We start from the raw sequence: 22,711 nt of genomic DNA, 5'->3' as shown, positions 1-22,711 counted from the left end.
CCTTCTTAAAATAAGGTTACCAAACCTATATGCAGTTTACCCATTGCCTTATACAAAGGGATAATCACCTTGTTCGTGCAGGTAAAATTCCTGTATATCATTGAGAAAATTCCATGAGGTGTCCTAGCAGCTTGTCTAAACTGCTCAGAGAGCTCCATGTTAAACTGTATAATTAACGCTGTCTCTTTCATTTTCCACCACCTTGGGCATATATTGTACAACTGCATGTAGATCTCATTTGTTCTTCACAAACTTTAGGTGGTACCACCAAATCAGTACATTATTCTGGATTTAATACTGCCCACATATATTACCATGCATTTTATCAATGTTAAACTTCAACTGCCACTTCTCAGCCCATTGTCTAATTTTTCTAGGTTTTGCTGTAGTTGATTCCTATCATTAACTATCCAGCCAACCTTTGTGTCATCTGCAAAAATAGACAATAAGCTTAATGAACAATCATCAATATCTATAATAAATATTAAAAACAGTAAGGGGCCCAGCACTTAACTCTGAGCAGATTCCCTAATAACATTATTCCAAGAAGAGCGATACAGATTAATAAATGCTCTGTTTTCTGCCAAATAACCATTGCTTTATATATAGCAGTAACTTCCCACTAATGCCACATGGCTCCAATTTGTTCTTTCATGTGTAAAACGTTTTACTGAAGTCTAAGTATATGATGTCAAAATTATTTTTTTGCATCCAGTCCCATTGTTATTGTGTCATAATAGCTAATCGGATTGGTCAGACAAGACCTCCACCTTAAAATCAGTGCTGTGATTTCCATATAACTGCATCCCCGTTCAAAATGATGCTGCAATACTTCTTAAACCATTTGTGAACAGAAGAGATATTTGCATACCTCAAATCTATAAGGACATTCCCTGTATCCAAAGAATGATCTCATAATCATGGCTAAATGGTTGCATACTTCTCTTGCTTCTGAACCTTTTAATATAATTGCGCCAGATTCCTTCAGCCCTAGGTGCCTTATTTACTTATAGCTTCAACAACTTTTCTTTCATTTTCCTCTCAGGTATCACAAAATCATTCAGCACCCAGCTATAACTTGGTATACTTCTGGTATTTACATCCCTGAAAATTTCGCATGTGAATGTCGATGCAAAATATTTATTCAGCAACCTGAACAGAATCATTAATAGTTATGTCATTCATATTTGTTGGGCAAATGTGGTTCATCTCTCTCCTTCTAGTGTTAACATAAGCAAAGAATTCTTTGCTACTTTTCTTTGCAATCTTAGACAAAGCCATCCCATAATCTTCTTTTGCTTGCCTCACTCCCTTAGTGACTTGATTGAAGACTAGTTTGTACTTACTGTAGATTTCTGAATCTACCCTGATAAGTTATAACCATCCCTTGCAATTTTTCCTCTGCTACTAGTCTTGTCAGTTCATTGGACATACGTTTAGATCTACACCTTAAACAATATCTCTTAGTTGGTATAAAAAAGATTAGTAGCGTCTATGATTACTAAACTGAATGCATTGCATTTAGAATTTACAGCTGATAACATAGTCAGATTTTCCCAAGGAAAAGAATTTAAAAACTGTCTAAGACTACTGTAGTCATCTTTACAAAAGGAAATCCCTTCCCTTTACCCTTTAAAGTAGTTACATCTTTAAGTAAATCACATCTCAACATATTATGATCACTGCCACCTAGTAGTTCCTTTATCTGAAGATTCTTAATGCATGAAGGGTCACTGCTAATAGCCATATCAAGAGTGTTGCTTTCTCTTGTTGTCTCTCTCTAATTGTGTTTTACAAGTTTTGCAGCTCTGGCAAACGGAAAGTTTTTAGTATATTTAGCTGCTTTATTGACTAATTGTTATATTAAATTATTTTCTATAAGTAGAAAACTAAGATCCTTGGTTTATTCTGAATTGAGACAGCGAGATTTTGGAAGTTAATTAATACTTAAGTGTCCGTAGATTTACTGTTCGTAACTTGCCACCATTGTTATACAATACAACGTTATATCCCATACTAGATAGCATTAGCTTAGTATAGTATATAGTATTGTCGATAAATCAGTAACATTTATTAATCTTGTGCAACTTCATTGTCAATTAAATTGTACTTTTTTAACTAAATACATAACAACTTAGATTTTACAAACGTAATATAATTAAAGGAAGGGGATGAATCAGATTGGTCCACTTGATATTGATGGGTCAACTGTTGATGATCCTGCTCAGGCAGCTAACAAACTAAATGAATATTTTGCATCGACATTCACACATGAGGAGTTATTCAGCAAGGGGAATGCCAGAGGTGTATTCAACTCTAGCAGTAAGCTACAGAATCTTGAAATAACTGGGAGTAAAGTGGAGGAGAAACTGTTGAAGATAAACACAAGAAAGGCACCCGGGGTGGATGGGATCTATCCAGTTATATTAAAGGAGGCAGCAAAGGAAGTAAGCAAACCCTTAGCCATAATTATGAGAGCTTCCTTGGACTCAGGGGAGGTACCCATAGACTGGAAATGTGCAAATGTGACCCCAATTCACAAAGGAGGATCAAAGGCTGACACAAGTAATTATAGACCTGTGAGCTTAACTTCTGTTCCATGAAAATTAATGGAGGCACTGGTTAAAGAAGCACTGCAGGATCATTTAGACAAGACTTCAGTTATAGCTCAGACACAGCATGGTTTTGTTAAGGGGAAGTCTTGCCTGACCAACTTGATTGGATACTATGATGCAGTCACAAAAGAACTGGATGCAGGGAATAACTTTGATATTATATACTTGGATCTTAGAAAGGCTTCTGATACTGTTGCACATGGAAGACTGCTACACAAATTGGAGCAGTGTGACATTGGAGGCAAATTGCTGCTATGGATAAAGGGGTGGTTGAGGGGGAGAAGACAGAGAGTGGTAATCAATGGACACTGCTCATCGTGGACTAATGTTATTAGTGGAGTCCCTCAGGGCTCAGTGTTGGGTCCATTATTGTTTTCTGTATTTATAAATGATATTGATGATGGTATATCAAGCTTAATGTCCAAGTTTGCAGATGATACAAAGGTTGGCAGGGTTGTCAAGGATACTACTGACACTATGCTGCTGCAACAGGATCTGGAAAGGTTGAGCAGATGGGCTGAGAGGTGGCAAATGAAGTTTAACATTGACAAATGTAAAGTACTACACATGGGAAACAGCAACCCCAGAGCAACGTATCAACTCTGTGGTACTACACTGACAGTGGTAGAGAATGAAAGGGACTTGGGGGTGGTTGTGCAGGCAGATATGAAGTTCTCTGAGCAGTGCAGACGGGCTGCAAGAGTAGCTCATGGAGTACTGTCAATGATATACAGGAATTTTTCCAGCAGGGATAAGGAGGTGATTATTCCATTGTATAAGGCAATGGTCAGGCCACACCTAGAGTACTGTATACAGGTCTGGAGGCCTCATTTCAAGAAGGATGTAGAGCTGCTGGAACGAGTACAGAGAAGGGCAACAAGATTAGTGAATGGAACAAAGGGGTGCTCTTACGAAGAAAGGCTTAAGTTTTGCAAATTACAGTGTCTGGAGACTAGGCACCAGCGAGGTGATCTGATAGAGGTGTATAAAGCATTGAATGGTTTAAGCATGCTCAATGCTGATGGGATTCTTCCTCTAGCTCAGAAAAATCACCTGAGAGGGCATAAATTCAAATTGAGGAAAGACAGTTGTAGGATAAACGTGCGGAAATTTGCCTTTAGCCAGCGGGTGGTTGGTTGGTGGAACAGACTTCCATCCCTTGTGGTGGAGGTTGATAGCCTAAATAAGTTGAAGGCTCAGCTGGACAGGTATTTTGAAAGAACAGAGGGGTGAAGTGGAAGTGGGTTTTTTTTTTTTTTGGGCTGATGCTGCATAAGCTTGCTTTCTTGCATCAAATGCCTCTACTAATGCTAATGCTAATTAATACATAACTTGATACGGAAGTTGTATAACGGAACTTGGAGATAATATTCAATACTGAAAAAAATATATATAGCTATATAGTGTTATAATTGCATTGGGATACAAGTTTAGGGTTATAATATTGTACTGATATTGAAATTTAATTGAAATCGAATCGAAATCATGACTCAGACCAGAGCAACAAAGAAAAAGGCTCAAGCTAATGGGAGTGCTGTGGCTCAGGGGAGAACTGGGGGGGGGGGGGGGGGGGGCATTTGCCCTCTGAATCACAGACTTTTAAAATGCACTGCTTGCTTGATGTTTGTGAAGCAATCAGGTACAGGACATGTGTTGCCAAGGGGGATGTCTTTGCGTGTGTACGATGTAAGGAGTGCAAGTAAATCGGGCAACAACTCAGCGTTATGGGCCTATATGAGAGCTTGAAGGACAGGGTGGATGCCCTCGAAGGATCTAAATTGAGGGGCCCAATCAAGCTCTCAGCTGCCCACATCAATGCCAGAGCTTTCAATTTGATCATCACGGAACATAGCGGCAACCCCCAAGGGTTGCTTCTGTGTCCCACAGGAACTAGTAGTTGTTGGTGACTATTGTCAGGGAAATGGGGAATATGGTATGTAAAAAGGATTGGTGGAACTGGACCAGGGTATGTCTGCCAGGGGCAAAGATTGATGACGTTGTAGAGCAGATATCTTTCAAGGGCACAAAAGGTGATATTGTTGTACACGTTGACACAAATGATATTAAGAGTTGGAGACCAGTGGAATTATTTAACAAGTACGGGCCACTGTTGAAAAAAAAGCCATGAATTAGGGTTGAATTTGAAAGTGTCTGCAATTTTGCCCAGACACAATATGAGGAAGTATATGTTGAGAGCCTTGTTGATCAATTCGACCTGGAAAGATTGTGCAAGGCTCAAGGAGTAGAAATTTTTTCAGACTGGTCTATACTTGTTAACAGGAGAGACTGGTTCTACAGGGGTGGGACACATTTAAATAGAAAGGGTGCAAAAATATTTGCCAATGCTATCAAGGCAGTGTTAGGTGGGTCGGAAAACTGCTAGCTTGGGGGGGGGGGGATACAAGGACTAATAGATTAACATAGCCACTGGCAGAGGTGGAAGAGATTCTTGCACTGCTTCTATTGGAATGAGCAGTAGCCTGGAAAACAAGATGCAGGGTATTTCAGAGACTGCTGGGAGTCACTGCGGTACAAGTAAACACATGCGTTGAGTTAGGGTAGCTAAGAATAGGAACAGGTGCATGTATACGTGCATATACACCAATGCTAGGAGTTTGATAAATAAATTTGAGGTATTGCTCAAAACATCAAAGGCAGATATTGTTGAGATATCAGAGACGTGGTGTCACACAGATATAAGGAATGCAGAACTGGTATTTGGGGAGTACAATCTGTACAGGAAGGATAGACAGGATAGGAAGGGAGGAGGGGTTATGCTTTTAGTTAAGAAAAACAAAATCCAAGGAAGTGAAGCCAGTCGAAATCACTGGACAGTGCAGTGTCGAGTCAGTTGGGTGTGACACAAGCATTGGGAGATCAAAATTGAGAGTAGGAGTGTATTATAGGCCTAATGACTCTGACAAGTATAATAAGAAACTGTACAGGAAAATAGTGGGCCAGTAAATCAGAGTCTTATAATGGAGGATTTTAATTTCCCAGATATTCACTAGAATTTGTGGGTTGGTCACTCACACACACTAGCAAGGCTTTTGTGGATTTATTGGATGATTGTTTTCTACAGCAGCGTTTTCGGGAGGCAACTAGAGGGAGTAATACTCTTGATCTGATTATCAGTGGTGATTCTTCATGCATTAAAAATCTGCCAATAAAGGAACCACTAGGTGGCAGTGATCACAGAGTGCTCAAGTGGGATTTACCCAAAGAAGTAACTACCATCGGGTAAAGGGAAGGGTTTTTGCTTTCATAAAGGTGACTACGGTGGTCTCAGACAGTATTTAAATTCTATACTGTGCGACCAACTGATGATGTTACCAACAGCAAATTCAAAATGGAAAGCATTCAAAGAATTTATCTTTTTTTTTTTTTTTTTTATGTAAACCCCAAACACAAGAGGTAGTAAAACCTATAGTACTTAGTACCAGGCCTCCGTAGCAGAGTGGTCAGGAGCAGGAGTGCAGTAGCACACACTCTTTGAATAGACCAGGGTTCAAGCCCCTGACTGCTGAATATGGTCGATCTGCCAACCCGCACTGGACCAGCATGGCAGATTATGGTCCATTTTCCTCAGCATGAATTGTTGAGAAGGCTTCCATCCTGCAGTGGGTTGATAATGGCTGCACTTTTACCATGCTTGGGTTGGATTTTTTTTTTTTTTTTTTTGATTTGGTAGTTATTGGCGCATCGGCTTCTGTGGCCATATTGCACCTCCCAAGGTTTTTGCAGTACTTTGATCCAAGCCCGAGGCGGGAATCGAACCCGCGACCTTTGGGATGCCGGGCAGGTACTTTACCCACTCGGCTAGCCCGGTCGGCGCTTGGGTTGGAGGTTGAGAAGACAAAAGAAAATATTTGTTGACATTGGACTTAAAACTTCTGTAGACTGTAATTTTCAGGAAATATATGGAGGAAAATTGTTCCAGAAAACAGCAGTTGAATGAACAATCGAGGAAGATGAAAAGTTGGTTCTGTATGTTTGAAGTTGGACAGTAATTGGATGTTGGCAGGTGGCAGCACGTGTTTGGACTGTTTTGAAAGAGAGCGGGAATTATAGAATTATAGAAAAGGAATGCAGCAGAAACAGTATGTCTATGAGACAGCGAGTGGAGAGACTCTGTTAGAGATGAATCATTAATTAACCTAACCTGCCCTATTCTGAACGGGATCAAGCCTGAGAGAGTTTTGGGGCCCCACCCCAGATATGGGAACAATATTTCATGGTAAGTCAGATTTGCGATTTGTACTGAGTGAACAGCTGTTTGGTAGAAAAGTAACGGTCAGAGCAAAAGAGAAACCCAAGTTTTTTAGATGCAGAGGAAACAATATTTGTAATGTGCTTGTGCCAAGAGATATTAGAAGTGAGGGCAACCCCCAAAAGAGATATATCATTTTCCCTAGAAATCGGAGTGTCATCAAAGATACGCATAGGAGCAGAAGAATCCTTTTTTGCAAGATATAAGACAAGACTGAGTTTTAGAAGGATTGAAATCAACTAAGTTGTCTTTGCCTCACTGGATAATTACCTGGAGATCAGCTTAAAGGAATTGGTAGTAGATTTTCGAGAATTTGAAGATGATTGAGCAGGGCACGGTTTCTCAAAATGGAAATGGGAATGCAATGTGCTATCACCGGCAAAACTATGGATAGGATTTCCAGTCAATGGAAGAAGGTTATTAATATACAAGAGGAAAAGAGTGGGGGAAAGAACTGAACCTTGCAGGACACAGGCATTACTGGAGAAGTTAGAAGACAGAGAGCCATCTACCATCACCCTCAGTGAACAAACAGAGAAAAAACTGGATATCCTATTACAAAACACAGTTTGCAAACCATAAGAGAAGCTTGTTTAGAAGACCTTTATGCCAAATACGATCCAAAGCTTTTGATATGTCAAGAGCAACGGCTTGTGTTTCACCGAACTTTACCATTGAATTAGTTCATAAATGGGTAACATAAGCCACAATATCACCAGTGGATCGACACTGATGGAATCCATACTGGCGATCGTTGATCAGACGGAAAGTTTCTAAATAGTTTAAGAGTTGGCGGTTAATTGATTTCACCATTACTTTAGACAGAGTAAAAGTGATGGCAATGGGACGATAATTGGATGGGAAGGATTTGTCACACTTTTTAGGAACTGGCTGGATATGAGCAAATTTCCAAGCAGAAGGAAAAACACCGTTGGAATAAGAAAGTTAAAAAAGGCGGCAAAGAACAGGAGTAAGTTCAGGAGCACAGGTTTTGAGAACAAGTGGAAAAATACCATCAGGACCTGGAGCTTTCTTAGCATCAAGATTCGTCAAAATCCTGACATCCTTTTGATGGAAGACCACAGGAGGCATTGAATGCTCCATTCAATGGGTTGGGAATGGTAGGAGGTGTTTTACCAGGACCATTAATACACTAGTTGGAAGAAAAATGGGATGCTAGCAAGTCAGCTTTATCCTTGGCTGAAGTGAAAACAGAACCATCTGGTTTGGACAGAGGTGGGAGCAGGGATGGGCAAAATGTGCGGCCCATAACTTTGGCAAGAGACAAGAATGCTCGGCTACCATTAGGGCAAGAAGCAGGTTTTCTACTCTTAGCCTGTTCAAACATCTATATCTTGGAAGCTACTTGGCTTTACATACCAACTAAGAAATATTGTTCACGGTTTAGGCCTAAATGGATGTCAGATGAACTGAGACATATGGTAGAGAAGAAAAATGCATGGGATACATATAAATTAATGGGTGACATGGAAGCTTATGATAGACATAAGCTGGTCTGTAACCAAGTCACAAAGGAGATTAGGCAGGACAAAGGCAGATTATGAAAAACCTTTGGCAAAGGATGCAAAGAAAAACAGCATAGAGTTCTTTACCAATGTAAACTCTAGAAGGAAAGGGATGAATCAGATTGGTCCACTGGATATTGATGGTTCAACTGTTAATGAACCTGCTCAGGTGGCTAACAAACTAAATGAGTATTTTGCATCTACATTCACACATGGGTTATTCAGGGAGGGGAATGCCAGAGGTGAATTAAACTCTGGCAGTGAGCTAGATGATTTTGTAATAACCGAGAGGAAAGTGGAAGAGAAATTGTTGAAGATAAACATAAAAAAGGCACCCGGGGTGGATGGGATCTATCCAGTTATATTAAAGGAGGCAGTAAAGGAAGTAAGCAAACACTTAGCCATAATTATGAGAGCTTCTTTGGACTCAGGGGAGGTAACCATGGACTGGAGATGTGCAAATGTGACCCCAATTTACAAAGGACGATCAAAGGGCAACACAAATAATTATAGACCTGTTAGTTTAACTTCTATTCCAGAATTAATGGAGGCACTGGTTAAAGAAGCACTGCAGGATCATCTAGACAAGACTTCAGTTATAGCTCAGACACAGCATGGTTTTGATAAGGGAAAGTCTTGCCTGACCAATTTGATTGGATACTATGATGTGGTCACAAAGCAACTGGATGCAGGGAATAACTTTGATATCATATATTTGGATCTTAGAAAGGCTTTTGATACTGTTGCACATGGAAGACTGCTGAACAAATTGGAGCAGTGTGGCACTGGAGACAAATTGCTGCTATCGATAAAGGGATGGTTGAGTGGGAATAGAGAGTGGTAATCAATGGACACTGCTCATCGTGGACTAATGTTATTAGTGGAGTCCCTCAGGGTTCAATGTTGGGTCCATTGTTGTTTTCTGTATTTATAAATGATACTGATGATGACAGTACTGATGATGACACTAATGACAGTATGCTGCTGCTGCAACAGGATCTAGAAAACTTGGGCAGATGGACTGAGAGGTGGCATATGAAGTTTAACATTGACAAATGTAAAGTACTACATATGGGAAGCAGTAACCCTAGAGTAACATATCAACTCTGTGGTACTACACTGACAGTGGTAGATAACAAAAAGGACTTGGGGGTAATTGTGCTGGTAGATAAAGTTTTCTGAGCAATGCAGACAATCTGTAAGAGTAGCTCATGGTGTCTTGTCAATGATATACAGGAATTTTTCTAGAAGGGATAAGGAGGTGATTATTCCCTTGTATAAGGCAATGGTCAGGCCACACCTTGAGTACTGTATACAGGTCTGGAGGTCTCATTTCAAGAAGGATGTAGAGCTATTGGAACAAGTACACAGAAGGCAACAAGATTAGTGAATGGAACAAAGGGTTGCTCTTAGGAAGAAAGGCTTAAGTTTTGCAAATTACAGTGTCTGGAGAATAGGCACCTGCGAGGTGATCTGATTGAGGTGTATAAAGCCTTGAATGGTTTGAGCATGTTCAATGCTGATGGATTCTTCCTCTTGCTCAGAATAATCACCTCAGAGGGCATAAATCGAAATTGAGGAAAGACAGATGTAGGATAGATGTGCGGAAGTTTGCCTTTAGCCAGTGGATAGTTGGTTGGTGGAACAGACTTCCATCCCTTGTTGTGGAAGTTGATAGCCTAATAAATTTAAGGCTGGGCTGGACAGGTGTTTGGAACGAACGGAGGGGTGAAATGGGAGTGTTTTTTTTTGGCTGATGCTGCATAAGCTTGCTTTCTTGCATTATATGCCTCTACTAATGCTAATCTTCTACTGTAGAAAACATCTAGTACATCCAGTAAATTCTGCAATTATGTGTGCATGATCAACCAAAAAGTTCCAGTCAATAAGTTAAAATCTCCAATTATAACACATTTTGATTTGCTGGCTCACTCTATTTGCCTGTATAGCTATTCATTATAATCATCAATCATTTGGCCTATAACATACTCCTACTTTCATTTCCATTCTTCTCCCAGTGATTATGTCACACCAGGCTGGATCAACATTGTACTCGCCATCCATATCTAACTACTTAATGGTGAGTAGTTAGATATGGGAGGCAGCATTTTTCCAATATCCTTATGATGTCTGCATTTGATAACTTAAACAATACTTCAAACATATCAAATTTATATATTATAGCAGTAATATTGGTGTACAAGCAAATATATAGGCACCTGTTTTTGCTTGTTCCATGCAAACTCCCAATATCCTTGTAATCTCTGACACCGTGCTTTCCAGGCTGCTGTATGTTCCAATAGAATAATGCAAGAATCACTTTCACCTCTGCAGGCAGCTCTGTTTTAAGCTATTAATCTGTATATTCTCTCAAGCTAGCAGTTTTTTAACTCACCTTACCCTAACTCAATAGCATCAACAAATGTTGTTGAAGCTCTTCTATTAAAGTCTATCTCTTCCTTGTAAAAACAGTCTCCTGTGAACAAACTGATCATGCAGTGAAAAATTGTACCCTGTGAGCCCTGCATAGTCTTGCCAGGGCCAAATTGGTTGACAAAACTTTCATCACATACTTCCCCCTATTGTGTTTGGGTAGAATTCAAGATACCGTATTTCCCCATGTATAAGATGCACCTTTTTCAAAAAATTTGGGGTCTAAAAACTGGGTGCGTCTTATACAGTGGTTGTAGATTTTTTTTTTAATTGCATTTCCCGCTTTTTCGTGCTTGTTGTCTTTGCGCCCATTGTTTCGCACTTGTTATCGGTATATTAGGTTTTGCCACGTTCTGCCCAGAAATGGCTCAGAAAAGATTTTTAACTTCAACATGGGGAAATCCCCATGTTGAAGTTAAAAGTTGTTTATGTTTAACTTCAACAATTTCTCATCCACTTTTTCTCAGTTATTACAAAATCATTAAGCACCCTGTTACAATTTGATAACCTTGTGGCATTTTCAAACCTTAATAACTCCTCATGTGTGAATATGGATGCAAAATACTCATTCGTTTGTTTGCTATCTGAGCAGGATCATCAACAGTCGAACCATCGATATCAAGTGGACCAATCAGATTCATCCCCTTCCTTTTAGAGTTTATATAAGTAAAGAAATCCTTGCTGTTTTCCTTAGCATCCTTTGCCAAAGATTTCTCGTAATCTGCCTTTGCCTGCCTAACCTCCTTTGTGACTTGATTACAGACTAGCTTATATATATCAAATGCTTATGTGTCGCCTGATAATTTATATGCATCCCATGCATTTTTCTTCTCTGTCACGAGTCTCACTAGTTCATTTGACAACCAATTAGGCCTAAACCTTGAACAATATTTCTTAATAGGTATTTGGTAGCTTCTACTATTAATTCCTTGAATGCTTCCCACTTAGAATTTGCTTTTGGTAACATCATCAGTTGGTCCCACTGTACAGAATTTAAAAATTGTCTGAGACCACTAGTCACCTTTACGGAAGCAAAGGCCCCTTCCTTTACCCCTAATGGTAATTATATCTAAGTAAATCCCACATCAGTACACTGTGATCACTGCCACCTAATGGTTGCTTCATCTGCAAATTCTTAATACACGAATGATCACTGCTGATAACCAGATCAAGAGTATTACCCTCTCTCGAACATGCTGCTGCAGAAAACAATCATCCAATAAATCCACAAAAGTCTTACTAGTGCGCGAGTGACTAACCCATAAGTTCCAGTCTATATCTGGGAAGTTAAAATCCTCCGTTATGTTACACACTTAAAGAATATACTGTTGTCCAATATCATTGGTGGCAGAAGAATTAAAGTATAAGATCACTGATATGTTTTCCCATGCTAACTTTCCCATGTCAATGTGCCAAAAAAGCACACAAACAACATTAATATTGTAATGTTTTCAATGACTGAGATCACATTTTTGAGTTTAATGCCTGAAAATTGATAAAATTAACAAAATATGCAGTGTTGCAGGTAATTTGCATTATACATTTATATATACTAATGACAGAAATGGTCATAAAAATACATATGCAAATGCATATAATCCAATTTCTAATGATAAGAATCATGAAGTCTAATAAGGCCACATCTGTTACATTACAACGCAGTATATATTTTTGTTTATGAAAACCCCAAACACGAGAGGTATTAGAACCTATAGTACTTAGTACCATGCTTGGGTTGGAGGTTGAGAAGATGAAAGAAAATATTTATTGACATTAGACTTGAACTTCAGTAGACTGTAATTTTCACGAAAGAATTTTCAGGTTGTTCCATAAAACGGCAGTTGAATGAATAAACGAGGAAGATGAAAAGTTGTTCTGTGAATTTGAATATGGACAGTAACTGGATGTTGGCAGTATATTATTATCATAGTCATATGGTGCAAGGAAGCCTGAGGTTTATGCTGTACCAGCCAAAAAAAATTCCCGAGTTACCCTGTGTGTGTGTGCGTGTGCGTGTGTGTGTGTGTGTGTGAGAAAGAGAAGTAGAAAGGAATCACCAAGAAAGAGAAGAATGATGATATCCAGCTCAGTACCCTGGGTGTGCCAAGCCCATACTCACTGGATGTGAGCTCCTGGGGATAACATGGGTGTGTAAAAGTATATTAGAATGTGCAAAGCATTAGCAGATAGGTATATTGCATGATAGGTATATTATGATTTTGAAGAAAATATATGAGAGTGCTACATCCTTTATTAGACTAGACAAAGACAGTAGCAAATTTAAAATCGAGAAAGGAGTTCGACAAGGAGACACAATATCTCCGAAGCTGTTTCCTGCTGCCCTTGAGGAAGCTTTCAGAAGATTAGACTGGTCGCAGAAAGGAGTCAATGTGAACGGAGAGTACCTAAACCATTTACGATTTGCAGATGACATTATGGTCATAAGCCACGATCCCAAAGAATTAGAGGAAAATCTTAATCAGTTATGCACAGTTAGTAAGGATTTTGGACTAAAGATGAATATGGCTAAAACAAAAGTAATGATGAACAAGTATACCACGGAAAGGGAAATAATGATTGAAGGAGCAATAATTGAAAAGGTGGAGTCATAGATCTGTCAAATGATCCCAAAGTAGAAAGGAGCCGTCTCTCTGCTTACCTCCAACAAACTTGGCAGGCCCGCTGGGAGACCTCCAGCAAAGGTGCAGTAACTAGAAAATTTCTACCCAACATACGGCTGGTATACCCGAATTATCCACCGTGGCTCTCACCAGGACTCTACACCACCTACCTGCTGACGGGACACGGGGCCATTAGAGACAAACTACAAGGATTTGGACTGAGTGATACACCGTTCTGCCTCTGTGGTGAACGTGAAACGTGGGAGCACCTAATGTACAGTTGCCCACTATATGAGGACCTCTATTGCAGGTTCATTACTAGAACACAGCTTAACCTCCGTAATCAAGAAGACCTCGCCATAACTGAAGTTGACACATATAAGGCATTCGCGCAGCTGGCCCAGGACCTCTTCACAAGGAGAAGGACGCTCCCACAGCCTCAACCACTGCAGTAAACAACCATGCCGTGCAGGCCAGCAGAATGTCTACACAACCACGGAAACCTTCCCAGATACTACCATGCAAGGGCTCAGAGAAATGATTGCAGCACATTGCTGCCACCTAGCCATATGGCGATCTGGGCTGGCAACCTTGACCAGCCTGCTTTCACTCCTATTCCTTGGCAGGGGGGGGGAGAGATGGCTCGCTGTCTTCTCCTCCTCCTGCCATCCCCCTTTCCCTCTGGTGGGGCATGGGCATGCCCCACTGACTGCAGGGGCCATCTACCCTATCGGCCCCTTACTTCTCTTTCTTCCCCCAGCCTTCAGTCTCCCTACCCTTCTCTTTGACTATTCACCGCGAAAGCCCCACGCATCCAAATTTAAATTAGCACCAAAATTATTGCCTGCCCCATTAGGCCTCTAGAACTTGTCATTTTAGTGTACAATCCCATGGTAATTTCGGGGAACAAACCCCACATACTAACTTAATAGCGATTTTGCAATTATACCATCGCGATTATCTATCTTTTTTTTTTTTTTTTTTTCTATAGGACCCAGCCGCTGAAATCCCAGGAAATTAGGCGGCAGGACCTGCCAGAGTATAATAAATTTCAAGGTACACCTGGCCAGCCTCCTCGTTGGCATAGTACGGACAACGTCGGGTCTCATCAGGGGCTCGACGGCCAATAGGCCAGAAGAACAATGGGCACAACATACTACACAACACATGATCCACACACTTTTAAATCTCTGGTCTTGACAGAGTACTGTCCCTCGATACAGCGAACACTCGCGGAGATGGGAGAAATTCCTGGTGCCGTTTGACCCTCAACATACTTTGTACTTATCTGGGACAAGTTATTAGCTGTAATAATGATAAATGGCTGGAAGTCAAGAGAAGAATAAATTTTGGATGGATAGCATTCAGGAAATATAGTCACATACTGAAGAGCAATATCCCAGTTTGTCTGAAACGTAAAATAATGAATCAATGTATACTCCCCACCATGACTTATGGAAGTGAAACTTGGGCACTCACCAAAAAGAATGGAAGAGAAGCTAAGAACTACACAGCGAAGAATGGAACGAATTATATTGGGAATCAGACTGTTAGATAAGAATAGAAACACATGGATTAGGCAGCAAACTCAAATAAAGGACATTCTTATCAAAACTAAAGAACTAAAATGGTCTTGGGCAGGACACATAGCTCGAAGACATGATGACAGATGGACTAAGAAAATAACAGAATGGTACCCAAGAGGAGCTAGAAGAAAACCTGGAAGACAAAGGCGGAGATGGATAGATGAAATTCATGAGTTTTTGAGTAGTAAATGGATGGCCAGTACTCAAAACAGAAGGAACTGGAAAGTTGCTGGAGAGGCCTTCATCCTGCAGTGGATTGAAAATGGCTGATGATGATGATGATATTGCATCAAGGTGACTGTTGTACAGCATCGGGTGACGTCATTGAATTTACTCTTTTTGCCTAAAAATCAGCAGCTACAGGTATAGTGGGCACATTTCGGAACTGAAAAATGGTCACCTTTACAGATATTCCATGCTGAGGGCATGGTTAGGGTATGACAATGGCAGCATGAATCAACAGATCCTACTTTTTATACGCAAGCTTATGTGCAAACCCCCAGAGGGGGTTTGCACATAAGCTTGCGTATAAAAAAATAATACAGGGGGCAATTATAACTTGCAATCAATTCATTAAATAAATAAATGAGAAGGAAATAAATAAGGTGCTCGACCAAAAGAGGGGTTTGTGGTTGTTCGGAGGGATTGCAGACTTCCAGTGGTAGTTCTGGGTCCAGTTCTTGGGGTGTCCAGGGGTGTCCAGCTGTATAGTGAAGGGTTCCGCCGGTCATGTTCCTGTGCTAAAAGTTAATCTGGAAGTTGAATAACAAGCCAGTCAGATAGTGCCCTGGCTTCAATTACTGCTGTGGTAATTTCCTTCAGTTTTAACAGAGAACTGTTCTCAAAATCACGAAATAAGACAGTACTGGAAGAGCTATACAGCAGAGATGCAGACTTCAACTAAGAAGAGAGAGAGAGAAACATCACCGCACTCTGTGAGAGGAACCCGCACAAAAAAACTCCACCGTGAACAAGAAGGAAGGCAAGTCTCTTGAACTATGTTGTTTTGGAAACGGTACTTAGATAAAGTGGAGCTTATTTTAGAATAAGGTTGAAGTTGAAGAAACAAAGAAATGTTTAATATTGAGTTGATTTATTGGTTGAAGTTGTAAGGAAAATTGATATTGCTAAATTAAGAGAGATTACATGGAACTGTTAGCATTAAGTTAGCAATTTATGGATTGCTGTTGTGAAGTGAATTGATATTGGTGATTAAGAGAAATATGAGGATTGGCTGGTTTACAATTTTAATGGCGCATTAGCAGCAGTGGCTATGAGCAGCAGTGAAATATGAGGAAGTGATTAAGATTGAATTAGTGTTTGAAGCTGTAGGGAGAGTTGAGATTGTTAATTGAGAGAAATTTATGGAAATGATACCATGTATTAACAGATTAAATGAGAAAAATGAATATATATATATATATATATATATATATATACGATATACGTATTGTGTGAGATGTGTGTTGGGGGGGATATCCCTCAACTCCTGGAAATTCTCATTTTTTAATGCAATCAGGTAGCTTGTGGGACTTAGTGCTTGAGAGGAGCTGCTGTACGAATATCATAACAATGGCCACTGACGGCGATACTAAGGTACAGGGAAATAAAAATTAATAAATAAAAAATAAATAACCCTCCCTTAACTTAGATTTGGTTTCCTCACCACACTTAACTGTCAGTCCCTTTCTTTCATTAATATGGATATAGTGCCATAAAAAGTCAAAAAGGAAATTTTTTTATTTTTGATAAAAAGGAAATAAGATTTTTTGAAGATGAGGGAATAAGGGGGGGGGGGGTTAAATTGCAACTTGTCAACGACTATCTCAGTACAAAGCACCAACCAGCACAGAATCCAAACGGATGTTTTCTGCCGCTAATTAAATATGTATCAAAATTAGATCGAGTTTCAATGATAACACTATTGTGTTTCTTAAAAGCTCACTTTATTCGGACAGGTAGTGTGAATGCTTATTTTTTTGTTTTTAGAATAACTGTATGTTTAATCATTTTTGCTAGAACATTTATTATTGTAATAAACGTTTGATTTAAAACATGAATTCAAGTAATTACTTGTTTTTTCCTTACTTTTTGTACCTAATTGTCATCAAAATTTATTGCAAGAAATGTTTTTTTTTTGGAATACCTGTATCCCAGTTTCATAAATTAAAAATACCGGTATTAAGATTTTGACCGGTACTGTGAGCCCTAGATAACACGACGTGGTAACAAAGGAATTGGATGGAAAAAATAATTTTGATATCATATACTTGGATTTCAGGAAAGCTTTTGATACTGTTGCACATGGAAGACTGCTGTACAAATTGGAGTGATATGGCATTAAGGGCAAGTTATTGCAATGGATAAAGGGATGGTTGAGTGGGAGACGGCAGAAAGTGGTAATAAATGGACACTGCTCAACGTGGACTAATGTTATTAGCGGAGTCCCCCCCCAGGGTTCGGTGCTGGGCCCATTGTTGTTTTGTGTATTTATGAATGATATTGATGAAGATATATCAGGCTTAATGTCCAAGTGTGCAGATGATACAAAAGGTTGGCAGGGTTGTTAATGACAGTAAAGACAGTATGCTACTGCAACAGGATCTAGAAAAGTTAGGCAGATGGGCTGAGAAGTGGCAACTGAAGTTTAACATTGACAAATGCAAAGTACTCCATATGGATAGCAGTAACCCAAGAGAAATGTACTAACTGTGTGGTACTACACTTAAGGTGGTAGAAAATGAAAAAGACCTGGGAGTAATTAAAGTCAGATATGAAGTTCTCTGAGCAGTGCAGACAGGTTGCTCTAGCAGGTCATGGAGTTTTGTCAATGATATATAGGAATTTTGCTAGTAGAGACAAAGAGTTGATTATCCCTTTGTATAAGGCAATGGTCAGACCACACCTTTACTGTATACAAGTCTGCAGGCCTCATTTTAGGAAGGATATAGAGTTGCTATAACAAGCACAGAAAAAGGCAACAAGATTAGTGAGAGGAACAAAGGGGTGCACTTACGAAGAAAGGCTTAAGTTCTGCAAGTTACAGCATCTGGAGACTAGGCATCTGCGAGGTGATCTGATCAAGGTGTATAAGGCATTGAATGGTTTGAGCAGGCTCAATGTTGACAGGATACTTCTGCTTGCTCAGATTAAGGACCTGAGGGGACACAGATTCAAATTGAGGAAAGACAGTTGTAGAATAGATATGCGGAAGTTTGCCTTCAGCCAGCGGGTAGTTGATTGCTGGAACAGACGTTCGTCTGTTTTTGTGGAAGTTGATAGCTTAAAATTTAAGGCTGAACTAGACAAATATTTGGAGTGGCTGGATGGATGAAATGGGAAGGGGGTTTTTTTGTTTTTTTTTTGGAAATATGTTGTATAAGCTTGCTTTCTTGCATCATACGCCACAACTAATGCTAATGGCTCTCTACCAGGTGCATCCCTCTATTATATCAGCTTAAGCAATAATTCACCATATCACAAAGCACAATTTGTTTGGGAATGGTTCCAGGAGTATGAGTATGACATATTTCACTTTCCTGCTTACTCACCAGATCTCAATCTAATTGAGCATCTGTGGAATGAGGAGGGATAAAAAGGTTCACAGCAGGGATCCATCACTGAGGAAATTGTGGGAAGTGACTCTGCATGGGCCAGCATCCCTGTGGAACACTATCAGCACTAAGAGGCACTACTTTCTAATGGATTGGTGTATCCAATAAACTGGCTATTCAGTGTATGTCACTAAACTGTTTCAGATCATTTTTCTTGGACCAGAAAAATGAATGAAAAGACCAGAAAACCAGTAGGAAATTTAATTTCCTACTGGTTTTCACTCATTTTTAGGTGCAACTTAAGATTATACTGTGCCATTGCGTATTATATCTATAGAGCATCATGTTTCGAGGATACATTTGCATGCTGCGTGAACTGAAAAACCAGGAATAACCCAAAGGGGGACCCCTACTCCTTCCACCTGAGATCAACTAACTACAGCCTCGAAGGGGGGCATTAAAAATTCTTCCAGTCAATGAGACTTGAAACCAAACCTCTCCCCAAACAAGTGACAAAACTACTATAGGGTACACAGAGGAAAATTTCCTACCACACTGTATAAAATGAACTCAATCAATGCTGAGCACACAGCTCTAAAACATTTCTAGAGTAATCAGTATTTTTTTTCTCCTTTCCAATGTCTCTTGTTAAGACATTTCATCTCAAAATATAGCATTTATCTCAAAACATCTCCAATTGGGGTAATAAAACACGAATAAACACATTTTGCAATAAACATCAGAAAACGTTTAGCACACATATTGTAAGATTAGTATGGGCAAAATACAGCCTTAGCAAAAACAAATCATCTCCCCACTTCAATTGTCTGTTCCTTAATGCCAATTTATGTTCCTTGTGTGCATTGTATACTAGATATGACACCATTAGCATTTACAAGGACTGTTCAATAAAGAATGTTTATTTTTCACAACGTACCTTTATTAATCATCCATATTTTGATGGTCCTTTGCAAAGTAGTCTCCAACTGATGAAATGCACTTAATAAAACATTTCTACAATTCTTCAAAAACATGGTGGAGGCCATTTTTAGACATGCATTTGAGAATTGCCTCCAATATCCTTACAACTTCTGATAACTGGAAATGTTTTCCTCCCAGCTCCTTCTTCAACTTTGGAAATGAAAAAAAAAAAAATTGCAGGGTGCAAGGTCAGGGCTATAGGGCAGATGAGGAACACATATGACATCAAAATGCTAGCTAAGTACTCGAAGACAGTAATAGAAATGTAAGGTCTTGCACTGTCATGATGCAGCATCCACACACCTGTGTGCAGCTGTTGCTGTTTGTTACAGAGTGTGCAGTATAGTTCTACAGTCATATGACATGGCACGATGTGCTGGTAACCTATTCCTTGGGTATCAAAAAAAAAAAGAGAGAGAGAGAGAGATGACCATAACTTTTCCTGCAAAAGCCACAAGTTTTGCTTCCTGGTGTTGACTATGATGTAGACTTGCAAACAGAGCTTTGTTGCTAACTCTGAGTCAAAACGACGAAGCCATGTTTCATGTGCTGTTATCACCTTGCATAGAACCTCACCATCTTCGGTAACCATCCATTGCAGCTCCTGACAAACCTCCATGCGAACTTGCTGTTGCTCGGAAGTGAGTAGTTTTGGAACCCAGTAACACTTCGCAAACACTTCACACTGATATTCAACTAGCGATTCCAGTTGAAGTAGATGACCAGTATAACATTATGTTATTTAGCCTTAACATACACTGACTCTTAGTTATGTTTTCCCAATGCTTATGTCACACCAAAATGACATAACATTACACTAGTCACCTACTTTAACTGGGTGCACTGCCTTAGATTCTATATGCTTCTTAACTAAGATCATAAATCTTCTGCACCTCCCTCTTGTCCTTTCTGTACATATTATACTCACCATATTGAAATTCCACGTCCCCTGTGTCCAAGTTAAACCATTCCCGAGATCCCTAAATATCCATATTTGTTATCTTAATAATACATCAAATTTATTTATGATGTGCCTAGCATTAGTGTACAATGCATGTATATATGCACTTGTGTTTGCCCTTAGTAACCTAACATAGCTCACATGTGTTTTTTCATGAAGACCTCCAGAAGGTCCGTAATCCTCCATTCATTGTCTTCCTACAACATCCCAGTAAAAGCAGCGCAAGAATCAATTTCACCTGCTTGCTGCTTCCATTAAGCTATTGGTCTGTACATACTGACCCCTAAACTAGCAGCTTTCTGACCTCCTAACAGTGCCTTGACAGCATCAGCAAATACCCTTGCATCCCTTCTATTTAAGTGTATATCATTCCTATAAACAGTCTCTCTTGTTAACAAACAGGTACCAAGCTGTTAAATTAAAGCCTAATAGCAGATCTTTCTTTGTAAGAATTCCCTTTTGTAGTCCCCCTCACAAATAATCTTGCTGCTTTTCTCTGCACCCTTTCCAACAGATCTACATCCTTCCTAAATGAAGTGTTTCCAAAACAATGCAAGTTGGAAAACTCTACTTTGGAAATTTCTGTGAAGTCTGTTAATTTTCGGAAATAAAATAATTTATATTTTATAGATATAATTCGCATCGAATGTATATGCAAATATGTATGTTTTCAAAAAAGAAACGGATTTCTTTTCGCCGATACAATATTCAGATGCAACAGTCCATTTATAAGTTATTGTTATTTGATTTTTAGGAGCATTAGCAACTAAGGCCATATTGCTCCGGGATATGCAGTAGTCATCCCCTGACCTTTCCGCATCCTCCGTATTTGGTGGTGACGGGCTCGAACCCCGGTCTAATCAAGAAGCGTGTGCTACGCACTGCTGCTCCTTCCCACCTGGCTACGGAGGCGCCCATTTATAAGTGCAACTTTCATTACATCATCACCAAGAATTTCACAAAAATATGTAATAAAGGGCGTTATTAGAATTATATTAAGGAATATTTTGAAGCATTATAATACTTCAAACAAAGCTTGCTACGCTGTAAAAATCAGTCATTGCAGGTCTGGGGATTTAAAGAGCCCGTCTGAAATTAGACTACAGAAAGTATGAACGTCATTCTAATTTCTTCTTCTAAGGCTAGATAAAAAGATCATGAAACTGCTCTTTCGATCAGAATTAAAAGGAGTTCTAGGATCTCTCTGAAAAGTTTATTGTGGGTAACAAGGCATCAACACACTTACCTCTTCTGGAGTAAGCTCACTCATTGTCAACCTTTCTTGAAGTGCAGTGGAGAAAAACTAATTTATTTAAATAAGCATTGGGCAATTTTCAACTTTATTTCTTAAGTCTGTATAACTACTTAACACATGGTAAAAACAGCCACTGCATTTTTCTCAGAACACGAACCATGACTTTGTTTCATTCTTCAACTTTTCTTGACAAGCACGACCTAACCAGAAACAGTTCACTGCTGTTTCGATGTCATTTCCCTCTTCCAAAAGCGGAAGTGACGCACACAATGAGAATGCAAAAGTTGTACAGTAGTACAGCAAACAAATTTCACAGAAGCTATAAAAAAATAAAAATAAATAAATAAAATATATATATATGTATAATAAACTTTACAGAACTGATAATATAGTAATAATATTTAAGACTTTATCTTCTTTGGAACACATAAAAAGATGTGTTAAAAACAAATAACATATAAACTGACTACAAAATATAGAACACAGATGATCTATAACCAATACATTATGCGAAAAAAAAAAAAAAAGTTTCAGTTATCATGAAAATATTATTTTGCAATAAAGAGAAGGTAAGGTAAAGTATATCCCAAAATAAAATTTGCTAAATCTCACAGCGCTCCTAGTGGCGACATCGTGTTCCATGAAACCGACAAGCAAATGTTTTACCCACTGCAAAGGATACGAAGATTTTAATAATAAGAATCTTTATTTGTCCTATATGTACAAAATATACATCGTGTATATTTTGTGTATACAAGAACGAACGAAATACAAGAACTGCTTACAATTTCACGGCAGACGACGGCCAAGGAGATTCACATATATTTCTGATAACAAAGTGACTCCAAAGATAGCCAACATTAAGATTCTGAGCATATTAGTATTCAGGAAAAGGAGCAATAAGATAGA

General features: G+C 39.2%; 1 protein-coding gene across 1 annotated transcript in view; it reads right to left on the bottom strand.

Annotated features, from left to right (window-relative positions):
* Window positions 1-22,032, bottom strand: part of Ube4B (Ubiquitination factor E4B) — a 538,247-nt gene extending 516,215 nt beyond the window's left edge. Inside the window, exon 1 of the mRNA XM_090389644.1 lies at window positions 21,794-22,032. Within this exon, the coding sequence (XP_090245770.1) occupies window positions 21,794-21,817 (24 nt within the window). The 5' untranslated portion in view covers window positions 21,818-22,032. The remainder of the gene's footprint in view (window positions 1-21,793) is intronic.
* Window positions 22,033-22,711: the final 679 nt, after the last annotated feature.

Source organism: Mastigoproctus giganteus, chromosome 2 (assembly GCF_048544385.1).
Source record: "Mastigoproctus giganteus isolate SK-2022 chromosome 2, ASM4854438v1, whole genome shotgun sequence".
Classification (NCBI taxonomy): Eukaryota; Metazoa; Arthropoda; class Arachnida; order Uropygi; family Thelyphonidae; genus Mastigoproctus; species Mastigoproctus giganteus.
The sequence above is the reverse complement of the archived record's forward strand: the minus strand, read 5'-3'. Positions and strand labels throughout refer to the sequence as shown.